At 47.6% G+C, this 14,814-nt stretch overlaps 1 protein-coding gene across 2 annotated transcripts in view; it reads left to right on the forward strand.

The window, feature by feature from the left end:
* Nucleotides 1-14,814, forward strand: part of cactin (cactin, spliceosome C complex subunit) — a 175,659-nt gene that overhangs the window by 51,896 nt on the left and 108,949 nt on the right. For both annotated transcript variants that reach the window (XM_045751642.2, XM_045751643.2), the window contains exon 4: nucleotides 5,229-5,429. In XM_045751642.2, the coding sequence (XP_045607598.2) occupies nucleotides 5,229-5,429 (201 nt within the window). The remainder of the gene's footprint in view (nucleotides 1-5,228; nucleotides 5,430-14,814) is intronic.

Here is a 14,814-nt window from a genome sequence, read left to right on the forward strand (position 1 = left end):
GCCTGCCTCCTTCCCAGCCTGCCAGCCTGCCTCCTTCCCAGCCTGCCAGCCTGCCTCCTTCCCAGCCTGCCTCCTTCCCAACCTGCCAGCCTGCCTCCTTCCCAGCCTGCCTCCTTCCCAGCCTGCCAGCCTGCCTCCTTCCCAGCCTGCCTCCTTCCCAGCCTGCCAGCCTGCTTCCTTCCCAGCCTGCCTGCCTGCCTCCTTCCCAGCCTGCCAGCCTGCTTCCTTCCCAGCCTGCCAGCCTGCTTCCTTCCCAGCCTGCTTCCTTCCCAGCCTGCCTCCTTCCCAGCCTGCCTTCTTCCCAGCCTGCCTCCTTCCCAGCCTGCCTCCTTCCCAGCCTACCAGCCTGCCAGCCAGCCTGCCAGCCAGCCTGCCTGCCTGCCTCCTTCCCAGCCTGCCTCCTTCCCAGCCTGCCAGCCTGCCAGCCAGCCTGCCTGCCTGCCAGCCTGCTTCCTTTCCAGCCAGCCTGCCTCCCCCCCTGCCATCATGCTAACGGGTAGTGTGTGTTAGGCTTATCTTCGGGAATGAGCCGGTCTCACCCCCACCACCAACAAACCACCCGCCCCCCTACATCCCATCTCTCAAGGTCACGCGGTTCAACCACGTGACTACCACTCACTCCCTGCCTGCAAGCTAGCCTGCCTGCCTGCCTGCCTGTGCCTGCCAGCCTGCCTTTCCCTCCCTAATTCTCACTACTTCCATCCCTTCCTGCCTACCTCCTAGCATCTCTCCCTACCTCTCCCTCCCTCTTAGCATCTCTCCCTACCTCCTAACATCTCTCCCTACCTCCCCCTCCCCGCTAGCATCTCTCCCCCCCCCCTCTCTCACTGATTCTCCCCCCCCCCCTCATTCATACTGCCTCCCACCTAAGTTCCATCGTCCATCCACCCACCAGTCAGCCATCACTGACGCAATGGGTGCATTTGGAGCCAACATGGTGCACAGATGTTTCTTGATTGTGCAGATATGTAAAACAAAAGCACAGAATGAACATTCCAGCCTTATGGCAATTCAAAATAATAGGAATAATAGGCCGTGAATCTGTGAAGTCACAGTGGGCAAACTGGACCATCGCCCACCCACCACCACAAGCCGGCGTGACGCTTGGTGGACCCCTTCCTACCCGAACTTTGTTCGGGTAGCATGACTCCCCAACCCCAATCGGGAAACTGGAAGTTTCGGATAACTAAAGTTCGGAAACCAAGTGGTGCTCTGTATATATATTCCTCACATTCCTTATGTACATTCTTGTATATGCATAAATAAATAAATAAATAAATAAATATATATATATATATTAATATATATATATTAATATATATATATATATATATATATATATATATATATATATATATATATATATATATATATATATATATATTAGTATATTTTGGTAGCAGTCTTTCCTGTAGACATATATTATTAAATATGACCGAAAGAGTAAGATTAATAATTCTAATACGAATTTTCTCGATCTTTCTTACGTTTCTTTTCACTGTTGATGGTAATTCAAAGATCTATTCTCCAAAATTAATTTTTATTTCTAGTCTGATGCGACACTTGAGCGCGTTTCGTAAAACTTATTACATTTTCAAAGACTTTAGTTTACAAACACACAACTGAAACTGAATAGAGCTTACACATCTTCGATTTTATATCTACATTTGGGTGAGGGGGATGAGGTGAAAACAAACTTTCAACAATGGGTATTGAATGGGTATTAAATTCAAACACAAGACAGAACACGAAACAATGGGTATTGAATGGAAGTAATTGTAGAAAGCCTATTGGTCCATATTTCTTGATGCTTCTGTATTGGAGCGGAGTCTTGAAGTGAGTAGAATTCTACCATTCTACCATCCACCATATATATATATATATATATATATATATATATATATATATATACACTGTAACCCCGCGATTATCCAGGATTCGAACATCCGAAAAACGCCCTTATACGGCCAAAATCGTGAACGGATAAAGTTATCTCAATATTCGGCCAAAATGGCCATGGGAGCCGGATAAAAGCTGGTTTGGCCGGTTAAAAATCTGAGCCGGTGGGCCGTACTGTATTAATCCCGTACAGCTCAAGGCCATGGTGTTGGAGGGGGTAGGGTGGGTGGGTGGTGTCGGGAGAGAGGGGAGCGTTGGGAGGGACCACCTGGGGGATTATGGTCAGGATGAGAGGGAGGGAGTTGGTCAGGAAGGGAGGGAGGGAGTTGGTCAGGAAGGGAGGCAGGGAGTTGGTCAGGAAGGGAGGGAGGGAGTTGGTCAGGAAGGGAGGCAGGGAGTTGGTCACGAAGGGAGGGAGGGAGTTGGTCAGGCAGGGAGTTGGTCACGAAGGAAGGGAGTTGGTCACAGAAGGGAGTTGGTCACAGAAGGGAGTTGGTCAGGAAGGGAGTTGGTCACGGAAGGGAGTTGGTCAGGAAGGGAGGAAGGGAGTTGGTCAGGAAAGGAGTTGGTCAGGGAGGGAGGGAGTTGGTCAGGAAGGGAGGAAGGGAGTTGTCAGGAAGGGAGTTGGTCACGGAAGGAGGAAAAACTATTGTGGTGTGTATGGGACTCGCTTAAGCCTAACGAAGGAAGGTGGCGTTGGCGGTGTTGCAAGAATTATATTGTTTTCTTATTGCTGTGGAGAGCTAGTTACGAATATTAATTAAATAACACTATAATAGATGAACAGTACAGTACAGTATGTGGTTTGCTATTTATTCATTTAAATATTTACAATGAAATAAAATGGGATTTAACAGAACTTAAGGCGCATCGTACAGCGTGTCAACACCCACGTGTCTGTCGACACATGTGGAGGGGAGATGCGAAGGCTGGCATGAGGTGGGGGAGGGGGGGGGTTGACCAGGCAGGAGATCACACGTGTCGTCTGTCTCTGTTCCAGTCTCGCCACTTACCCACCTGTTCACCCACTTCTCTGCCCACCCACCTGCCTGCACACCCTCTTACCCACCTGCCAATCCATCCACCCACCTGTTCACCCACTTCCCTGCCCACCCCCCTATTTACCCACCTGTTCACCCACCCATCTATTTACCCACTTCCCTGCCCACCCACCTGTTTACCCACCTGCCTGCATGCCCACTTACCCACCTGCCAATCCATCCACCCACCTGTTCACCCACCTGTTTACCCACCTGTTCACCCACTTCCCTACCCACCCACCTGTTCACCCACCTGTTCACCCACTTCCCTGCCCACCCACCTGTTTACCCACCTGTTCACCCACTTCCCTGCCCACCCACCTGTTCACCCACTTCCCTGCCCACCCACCTGTTTACCCACCTGTTCATCCACTTCCCTGCCCACCCACCTGTTCACCCACTTCCCTACCCACCCACCTGTTTACCCACCTGTTCACCCACTTCCCTACCCACCCACCTGTTCACCCACTTCCCTGCCCACCCACCTGTTTACCCACTTCCCTACCCACCCACCTGTTTACCCACCTGTTCACCCACTTCCCTACCCACCCACCTGTTCACCCACTTCCCTACCCACCCACCTGTTCACCCACTTCCCTACCCACCCACCTGTTTACCCACCTGTTCACCCACTTCCCTGCCCACCCACCTGTTTACCCACTTCCCTACCCACCCACCTGTTTACCCACCTGTTCACCAATTTCCCTGCCCACCCACCTGTTTACCCACTTCCCTACCCACCCACCTGTTTACCCACCTGTTCACCCACTTCCCTACCCACCCACCTGTTTACCCACCTGTTCACCCACTTCCCTGCCCACCCACCTGTTTACCCACTTCCCTGCCCACCCACCTGTTCACCCACTTCCTTGCCCACCCACCTGTTTACCCACCTGGCTGCACACCCATTTACCCACCTGTTCACCCACCCACCTATTTACCCACTTCCCTGCCCACCCACCTGTTTACCCACCAGCCTGCACGCCCACTTACCCACCTGTCAATCCATCCACCCACCTGTTCACCCACCTACCTGCACACCCACCTGCCTGCTTAACCCACCCACCTACCTGTTCACCCACTTCCCTGCCCACCCACCTGTTTACCCACATGCCTGCATGCCCACCTGTCAATGCACCCACCCACCTGCCTGCTTGCCCACTCACCCACCTGCCTGCTTGCCCACTCACCCACCTGCCTGCTCACCCACTTGCCTGCTCGAACCTGTTCACCCACCAAGCCCACCTACCTGCCATCCTCTCATCCAAAACCCACCTGCCTGAATCCACGTATCCCTGCCTGCCTGCTCACCCACTTTCCCTGCCCACCTACCAGCTAGGCAGCTAACCACCCATGCACCAGCCCCACAAATTAGTGTGTCAATTCAAATCATGCATGTGGTACAAAAATTGTCGGAAATGGTCCCTTTTGGACTCAGAGGTGAAAAAGTACTATTATCCGGAACATGTGATAATCCGGCTGGGGGGCCTTCCCATATAGTCCGGATAGTTGAGTTGGAGACAGTATATATATACACACATATACATACATACATACAGTTTAATAATTTTCTGTTCATTATAACAACAAGCAAACTGCATATGAAATTAAGCTAGAACAAACAGAAAATAAGAGAGTACATAACACCGACCTATATACATGTGAATCACAGCTGATCTGCCAGTCACCAAAACAATAATAGTCAAGCAAGCATCTTTCCAATACAACAATAACTCCAGCCAGGTACAATATATACAACCCTTTTACTACACCCTAATCACAGTTATTTCCGATGTAATTTTGGCTGCCTAAATCCTCACAAGGAGATGGTTTCAAGTTAGGGGCACCGATGATTGCCTTCTACCCTTTCTTCGATGAAGCATTGATATTGTCAATGAGCTAGGAGCAGCCATTTATGTTGATGTGTAACACATTTTGTCTCCTGGGTTTTACTGCTGCTTCTGATATTCAGTCCATGGTCCTGTAAGAGATTTTCTCGTCTAGCATCAGTTTTACAGTTACTGATTCTATTTTTATGCTCATCAAAGGCAGAATATATACTGGCATGTGTCAAGCTAATTCAGAAATTAGTTATACATAATTTTAAAATAAAGATATATATATATATACTGTACACACATACAAAAAGAATATTGATGGTAGGAGAAGAAAATATCAAAGTGTTCGGTGAGGATCCACAAGGTCTTCTCTGAGTACTCTTTGTTTTCTTCCCCGAGGCTATGGGTTCCTATGCTCATAATATATTTTAATTTTCTTTCTTTTTTGAAGAGAGGACATAGAAAAGCAAAATCGTGCCAAAATGGATGAAAATCGATTGGAGCTAGAGAAAGTTAAAAAGCGACGACAAGAGAGGGAGTTAGAGAGATTAGAGCGTGAAAAAATGATGGAGCTTGAACAGCGGCAAAGAGAGGCAGCACAGTTCTCACAGTTTTCAAAGCAGGAAGATCAGTTTCAGCTTGAGCAAGCAAGGTGAGTGATTTTTAAATGTCAATCAAGTCAATCTCCAGATGAAATTTTATCGTTAGCAATGGGAGAAGAAGCCTCTTGTTGGATGGAACACTGTACCACCCTTTGCTTTCTAATTACCTTTGATCTAGTCTTTCAAGAACCATCTGTAGAGTTTTTTTTTAACTTTATACTAATATTTGTTCCTTTTCTATACTGTATTGGCACTGTTGAGCAAGCATGTTTACTTTTGTAATGATATTCTGTATTTATATAAACTGCAGCATTTAACTCTTTCGCTGCATAATGCCGCATAGTCCGTCATAAAACCAAAATACGAAGTACAGTGGTACCTCCACTTACGAATTGAAATCGTTCCCAGAGACGGGTCGTAACTCGATACAAATTTTCCCATATTCCCATTTTCCCATAAGAAATAATGTAAATTGAATTAATCCGTTTCACACCACCAAAAATATTAACTTTGTGATGGGTTGTGGTATTGCAGCCATACTGAACCAAGATGGTATGGCTCTCCCTCACATAAATAAAAGAAATGCTGCTATTGGCCTTGTAGTGTGTAAGTCGCAGGTGGAAACACATGAAAATCATCAAATAAATAAACAATTTACTGAAATATTAATGAACATAAATGCCCCTGAAAATACTTGGCTATCATGTAATGCAAAGGTGAACAAGTTAATATGACTTTAATGCAAAAATAAACTACAGTATAAACAATGAATAAAAGCACAAAGATGTACTGGTGTACTGAAGACAGCTACCATACCACCATGGCATCAGTCACACGACGTTGGCTGGAGGCGGACGACGGGTGAGAGACACGAAAGTGATCCTAGAGCACAAAGGGAGAGACTTGCTCTCCAGGGTTGTTGTTGTTGTTAAAGATTCGCTACCTGGAACAAAAAGTTCCAAGTAGCACGGGCTATGGTGAGCCCGTAGCTACTCTCCAGGGAGGCAGCACCCTTTATATAGTCCGGCGGTGATGACTCATCCAGTGTCAACGCAAGGTGGACCTCTGGTCAACTAGCAAACTGCTCGTTGTGGCTGGCGGTGCCTTTGTGTTGAGCTGCACCACTGCCAGTTGAAGGCGGCTAACTGCTTGTTTGTGGGGGCAAACTACCGGTTGATACCTGGTTGATACCTGGTTGATGGGGTTCTGGGAGTTCGTCTACTCCCCAAGCCCGGCCCGAGGCCAGGCTCGACTTGTGAGAGTTTGGTCCACCAGGCTGTTGCTTGGAGCGGCCCGCAGGCCCACATACCCACTACAGCCCGGTTGGTCCGGCACTCCTTGGAGGAATAAATCTAGTTTCCTCTTGAAAATGTCCACGGTTGTTCCGGCAATATTTCTTATGCTTGCTGGGAGGACGTTGAACAACCGCGGACCTCTGATGTTTATACAGTGTTCTCTGATTGTGCCTATGGCACCTCTGCTCTTCATTGGTTCTATTCTACATTTTCTTCCATGTCGTTCACTCCAGTACGTTGTTATTTTACTGTGTAGATTTGGTACTTGGCCCTCCAGTATCTTCCAGGTGTATATTATTTGATATCTCTCTCGTCTTCTTTCTAGTGAGTACATTTGGAGGGCTTTGAGACGATCCCAATAATTTAGGTGCTTTATTGCGTCTATGCGTGCCGTATGTGTTCTCTGTATTCCCTCTATTTCAGCAATCTCTCCTGCTTTGAAGGGGGAAGTGAGTACTGAGCAGTACTCAAGACGGGACAACACAAGTGCCTTGAAGAGTACAACCATTGTGATGGGATCCCTGGATTTGAAAGTTCTCGTAATCCATCCTATCATTTTTCTGGCTGTCGCAATATTTGCTTGGTTATGCTCCTTAAACGTTAGGTCGTCAGACATTATTATTCCCAAATCCTTTACATGCTGTTTTCCTACTATGGGTACATTTGATTGTGTTTTGTACTCTGTATTATGTACAGAGCAGTGTACAGGTTAGCAGAGGTGCTCCGCTTGCCTCTGAATCATACCAGGCTGTGCCAGGCCCTGGGGGGTATGGAGAGGTGGCAGGACTGATGACTCATCTGGGCTGGTGTAGATGTACACTTCCAGTGCAGAGGCATTGAAGGTGAAGGGAAAAGGTAGTTCCACTGCTATGCAGGGGATTCGCGTGACAACTTAAAAATACATTTTATACTAAATACTACTCTTTTTATGCTAGCTACAATACAGTATGTATATCTTACCTTTATTGAAAACTCTTGTTGGCGTATGGAATTTGGTTGGGAGGAGAGGTGTTACTGTTTGGAAGGGTAGTCCTCTTCTATTATAACATCAGGCAGTGATGACTTCTCTGGGGTACTCTCTCTCTCACGTTTTGCAGGACCTGGTTGTGGCTCACTGCTTGCTTGTCTTTATAATCTGTATAAAGAGACTTGTTTTTCCCTACATTTTAACAATTGTCTCTCGTGAGACATCACAATGTCATTTAAAAGGCCAATGCAATGGCCTGATACAGCTTTATCTGGGTGAGTTTTTTCGACAAAACTTTACAGTTCTTCCCATACTTCACACATTTTCTTAATGAGGAAGGGACATTCTCTACTGCCTCTACTCACAGTTATTTTCTTAGGTTGAACCTTACCACTAACTTTCTTGGGACCCATTGTGTGATGTATAATAATTACTTTCATGTTCAAATAACAAAAAACACAAAAACAATAAACTTCTTTACAAAGAATTCAAACGTGATCATCACTAAATGGGCAGCTCTGGTAAACTGAGGTGGGTGGCCCGTGCCACCAGGAACGACGTGCTCAGTCGACCCATACGTAATTACCTAAGTGTAATTACAGGATGAGAGCTATGCTTGTGCTGTCCCGTCTTCCCAGCACTCTCTTTTCATATAACGCTTTGAAACTACTGACGGTTTTGGCCTCCACCACCGCCTCACTTAGCTTGTTCCAACCGTCTACCACTCTGTTTGCAAAAGAAAATTTTCTTCTCTGTTCTTGTCCTCTTGTTCTTGAAGTTCCAGGTCTGGGGAATTCTTCCCTATCAATTTTATCGAGTCCTGTTACTATTTTGTACGTAGTGATCATTTCACCTCTTTATCTTCTATCTTTTAGTTTTGGGATATTTAATGCCTCTAACCTCTCCTCATAGGTCTTGTCCTTCAGTTCTGGGAGCCACTTAGTAGCATGTCTTTGCACCTTTTCCAGTTTGTTGATGTGCTTCTTAAGATATGGGCACCATACAACTACTGCATATTCTAGCTTTGGCCTAACAAAAGTCGTGAACAGTTTCTTTAGTATTTCGCCATCCATGTATTTAAAAGCAATTCTGAAGTCATTTGTCATAGCATAGCCTCCTCGCACAATGTTCTTTATGTGGTCCTCAGGTGATAGTTTTCTATCTAGAACTACCCCTAGATCTCTTTCTTTATAAAAAATCTTTAAAGATTTTCCACATAATTTATAGGTTGTGTGGGGTCTATGTTCTCCTATTCCATATTCCATAACATGGCATTTATGCACATTAAATTCCATTTGCTAAGTGGTGCTCCATATACTAGTACTTATTTTGCCCAGGTCTTCTTGAAGGGCATGACAATCATCTAAGTTTCTTGTCCTTTCTATTATCTTAGCATCACCAGCAAACACATTTATATAATTCTGTATTCCATCTGGCAGATCATTTATGTAGACAATGAACATCACCGGTGCAAGAATTGAATCCTGTGGTACTCCACTTGTGACATTACTCCAGTCCGATATATTGCCTCTGATTACTGCCCTCATTTTTCTGTCAGAAAATGTTTCTTTCATCCATGTTAGTAGCTTTCCTGTCACCCCTCCAATATGTTACAGTTTCCAGAACAACCTCCTATGTGGAACTCTGTCAAAAGCCTTTTCTAGGTGCAGATAGATACAGTCAACCCAGCTATCCCTTTTTTGTAAAATCTCTGTGGCTTGATCATAGAAACTGAGTAAATTCGATACACAGGATCTTTCAGATCGAAATTGTGATTGTAAACTAGTTAGGCATTTACAGTTGGTCAGCCTTTCACAGTCAGTAAACAACAAGAGTTTAATATCAAGCAATCTGCCTCCGATTCACCAGTTGGTAGTAAGGAAGTGTTCTGTATTAATAAGATCCAGATGTGGCTGAGAGGGTACAGTTGGGGGAGGGGGGGGGCAGTGTGGGGATTGGAGGTAGTGGGGAGGGTCCGGTGGGGGTAGCAAGGAGGGAGTAAGTGGTGTGGGGGATGGAGGTTTTCCCCACCATCCATCCAGTCACCCTCCTCCATCCAGTCCCCCACCCCTATCCATCCATCCATTACCCCCACCATCCCTCTATCCATTCTCCCCCCACCATCCCTCTATCCATCCCCCTCCCCCCTCCCCCACCATCCCTCCATCCATTCCCCCCCATCCATCTGTCCTGTTCCCCCACCATTCATCCATTTAATTCCTTCACCATCCATCCATCCAGTCCCACCATCCATCCAGTCCCATCATCCATCCAGTTCCCCCCATCCATCCAGTTCCCCCCATCCATCCAGTTCCCTCCATCCATCCATCCATCCAGTCCCTCCATCCATCCAGTCCCACCATCCATCCAGTCCCACCATCCATCCACTCCTCCCTCTTCACCATACATCCATCCACACCCTATCCATCCATCCATCCATCCATCCATCCATCTGTCCAACCTTCCATCCAGTTCCCCTCTCCATCCATACAGTTCCCCCAAACAGTCTGATGGACCAAACTCTCACAAGCCTGGCCTCGGGCCGGGCTTGTGAGTACAAGTACTCCCAGAACCTCATCAAGCAGGTATTCATCCATCCAGTTCCCCCCCCCCCATCCATCCATCCATCCATCCAGTTCCCCCCATCCATCCATCCATCCAGTTCCCCCCATCCATCCATCCATCCATCCAGTTCCCCCCCCCCATCCATCGATCCATCCAGTTCCCCCCCATCCATCCATCCAGTCCCCCCCATCCATCCAGTTCCCCCCATCCATCCATCCATCCAGTTCCCCCCATCCATCCATCCAGTTCCCCCCCATCCATCCATCCATCCAGTTCCCCCCCATCCATCCATCCAGTTCCCCCCCATCCATCCATCCAGTTCCCCCCCATCCATCCATCCATCCAATTCCCCCCCATCCATCCATCCATCCAGTTCCCCCCATCCATCCATCCATCCAGTTCCCCCACCATCCATCCAGTTCCCTCACCATCCATCCATCCATCCAGTTCTCTCACCATCCATCCATCCATCCAGTTCTCTCACCATCCATCCATCCAGTTCCCCCCCATCCATCCATCCATCCAGTTCCCCCACCATCCATCCATCCATCCATTCATTCACATGAATAGATGGATGAACACGACGTCTGTATGAACAGACGTCGTGTTCTAAGTAAACCGTCGTCTTCCAATTAAAATTTTGCAACGAATTTGAAGTCATGTTCCAAAAGAATCATCTTCTAGAGCAGTCGTCAACCGAGGTTCCACTTTATATACAAGAAGGTACATTGGATTTATGAGAATACATAGCACTGATGTTTTTACATTCTTGTAAAGCTACTAATACGCATAGCTAATACTCATATCTGATATAGACAAAAATACACGCCACAGCTTCGTGTCGTCCTTTGCAGATGACACAAAAATCAGCATGAAAATTACCTCTGCTGAAGACATTGAAAAACTACAAGCAGATGTCAACAAAGTTTTTGATTGGGCAGAAGAAAATAACATGATGTTTAACAGTGATAAATTTCAGGTACTCAGGTACGGCAAAAATGAGGATCTGAAACATAATACAGGGTACAAAACACAATCGAATCTTCCCATAGTAGAAAAACAGCATGTCAAGGATTTGGGAATAATGATGTCCGACGATCTAACGTTTAGGGAGCATAACCAAGCAAATATCGCGTCAGCCAGAAAAATGATCGGATGGATTACGAGAACTTTCAAATCCAGGGATCCCATCACAATGGTTGTACTCTTCAAGTCACTTGTGCTGTCCCGTCTCGAGTACTGCTCAGTACTCACTTCCCCCTTCAGAGCAGGAGAGATTGCTGAAATAGAGGGAATACAGAGAACATATACGGCACGCATAGACGAGATAAAACACCTAAATTATTGGGATCGTCTCAAAGCTCTCCAAATGTACTCTCTAGAAAGGAGACGAGAGAGATACCAAATAATATACACATGGAAAATACTGGAGGGTCAGGTCCCAAATCTACACAGTAAAATAACAACGTACTGGAGTGAACGATATGGAAGAAAATGCAAGATTGAACCAGTGAAGAGCAGAGGTGCCATAGGCACAATCAGAGAGCACTGTATAAACATCAGAGGTCCGCGGTTGTTCAACGTCCTCCCAGCGAGCATAAGAAATATTGCCGGAACAACCGTGGACATCTTCAAGAGAAAACTGGACGGTTTTCTAAGAGAAGTTCCGGATCAGCCGGGCTGTGGTGGGTACGTGGCCCTGCGGGCCGCTCCAAGCAACAGCCTGGTGGACCAAACTCTCACAAGTCGAGCCTGGCCTCGGGCCGGGCTTGGGGAGTAGAAGAACTCCCAGAACCCCATCAACCAGGAATCAACCAGGAATCATAGCATTTCGAGCTGAAATGCTATCTCGGGTATTTGTTGTTACCACTTTATAAACACTTCAAATTGACTTCCAGATGGATACTGATCAAGAAAAGAACCAATCCATGATGAAATATTGAAAGAAAAACGTATGAGGGAAAAGTTATTGAGTTTTCGTCGAAAGTATAGAAAAGTGAGACTTATATGTTCTTATATGCAAATATCCCTTTACAGCATTCTGTTGTGAACAATTTGATACCAAATTGAATGATGTAGCATGAAAATTGAGGTTAGAAAGCTGAAATTGATATAAACATTTTTGTGTGGTGGTGGTGAGCTCTTTACCTACCTTGCGACTCGTGACAGGTCTAAAATATTGGAAAGTGAGACTTATATGCACATATTCCTTCCTTAACCCTGTAACTGCGCATGACTTGCAGGGACTTGCGCTCCACATCATATGATGTATTGGAGTACTACGCAAGATTTAAACAGCCCGCGGATACACGGGGTTCACCACACCTTCGTCAGGGCTCTTGTAAACATAGGCCATTTTCTGGGGGGAGCCCCGTCGGCTCCCCGGAGCTATCCCAGGCTGATATGCTAATGTCAGACTTTGGCATCAGTCATGTGTATGGAGTTCTTAGGCCTACCGGGGACCACGGCCAGAACCGGGCTCCCTCAGAGAGGCAAGGGGAGCAATGGCCTATAGAAGCCCCCGTGTGGTTGGAAGCATTCTATGTCTGCCATCGACCAGAGCAGGCACCCAGAAAGGTAAGCGCCTCAAAACAAACCCCTATTCTGGTTAAAATTGCTACCAAAAACCGAACTAGTGGATAGAACTCCCCAACCGAAAACAAGCAAACTAGTGTGACGTCACACACCGCCGCGCCGCTGTCTGCGCAGCTCCCCCCTCCCCGGGAGGGGAAAGGGGGAGCCCCAGACCCCCGCGCCGGCTACCCACACCTCAGTTCTTGAGGCTGGATGTCAAAAACGCGAAAAACCGCCGACCGGAGGGAGGGAGGGATGCCGGGGAGCCTCCGGGACTCACCCAGAAAATGGCGTTTCATTACATTCAACGCTGGTTTTCTGGGGGGAGCCCCGTCGGCTCCCCGGAGCTAACTACCCACAGACAGAAAAAAAGAGGGACTTACCCGGGAGGCGGTCGTCGCTCACTCCTCAACTCGAAGCCGAGACAACTGGCTGCAACCGCCGACCCAAAGCAACACAGGCCCGACGAGGCCCAGGGACATTCACAAGGTAACGAGCAGCCAGGACCCTGTTCGACCGCCAAAATCCCCGCGCCCGAATATCAGACCAAGACATATTCCCAAAGACGGCAGCAAGAGCCGCGAGCTTATGAACGTCATGGGCACGGGGATAGACCGCAGGCTGGCTGGACTTAATAACCCTGCGGACGACCTGAGAGACCCGAACCTGCAAACAGGGAAGAAGGGAAACCGGATCAACCCACAGCGCGTCCCCGGACACAGAAGCTGTGGCGCGCAAATAACGGCGAAGCGCCGCAAACGGACACAAAACATGATGCACCCCCGGCCTGACCAACCAAGCATCAACCACCCATGGACCCCTCCAGAACGCAGCAGTCTCATTCTTCGCCAGAAAAAAAGGAGACCGCTGCAAACGAACAAAACAATCACCACGACCAAAAAAGCAGAAACCCCTGCGCCGGAGGAGAGCATGAAGCTCCCCTACCCGACCCCCAGAGGCCAAAGCCAACAAGAAAAGTGCCTTGGAAAAACAATCCTGGACCGAAGGGGCCACAACGAAACGAGGAGATGAAAGGAAAGCGAGCACTCTGTCCAAAGACCAGGACGGCTCAGGCGACGCATGAGCAGGCCGGAGGTGAAACAATGCACGAGACAGCTTGCGAAACGGCGCAGACGTAACATCGATACCGAAAGCAAGCTGAAGCGGCTCCGCCAGCGCCGCACGATACGAATCCACTGGTTCTGTCCACTAGTTCGGTTTTTGGTAGCAATTTTAACCAGAATAGGGGTTTGTTTTGAGGCGCTTACCTTTCTGGGTGCCTGTTCCGGTCGATGGCAGACATAGAATGCTTTCAACCACACGGGGGCTTCTATAGGCCATTGCTCCCCTTGCCTCTCTGAGGGGGCCCGGTTCTGGCCGTGGTCACCGGTAGGGCCAAGAGCTCCATACACATGACTGATGCCAAAGTCTGACATTAGCATATCAGCCTGGGATAGCTCCGGGGAGCCTCCGGGACTCACCCAGAAAATGGCGTTTCATTACATTCAACGCTGGTTTTTTTTTTAAATCGTGGGCCAAATTCCCGGGTGTGAGGGGCCTCAGTATTGAGTGAGCTACCAAACCTGACGCATGCAGCATGAGCTCACAGCACTGCTGTTCAGCATGTGAGCACAGCATTGCCTAAAAATGCCATAATATACATATTCTTGCTATTATTTAGCAATGATGATATTACAGAAGACCCCTGACTGTGATAAAAATGACCAGGATTCTGATAATACCAGGATTGTTGTGATAATTAGCGCTGTAGTGGGAGGAGTAATCTTGGTGGTGAGGGAGGTAGCATTGTCTGCTGACTCTGTGTTACCACCTTTTACTGTCTGGACTCACTATACCAGCTTAGTTGTTCACTATGGTAAACAAAACATGCAGATACTTATATATAACGTCTGTATATAAAAGCAAAAACAGTATGGTGGGAGGAGAATGGTGGCGAGTCAGGTGAGGTGAGGGAGGGAAGGAGTGGAAGCCAGTGGTGGGCTGTCACTGGCTGCCACTGCCACTGCCACTGCC

The sequence above is a fragment of the Procambarus clarkii genome, chromosome 23 (assembly GCF_040958095.1).
Source record: "Procambarus clarkii isolate CNS0578487 chromosome 23, FALCON_Pclarkii_2.0, whole genome shotgun sequence".
Lineage (NCBI taxonomy): Eukaryota > Metazoa > Arthropoda > Malacostraca > Decapoda > Cambaridae > Procambarus > Procambarus clarkii.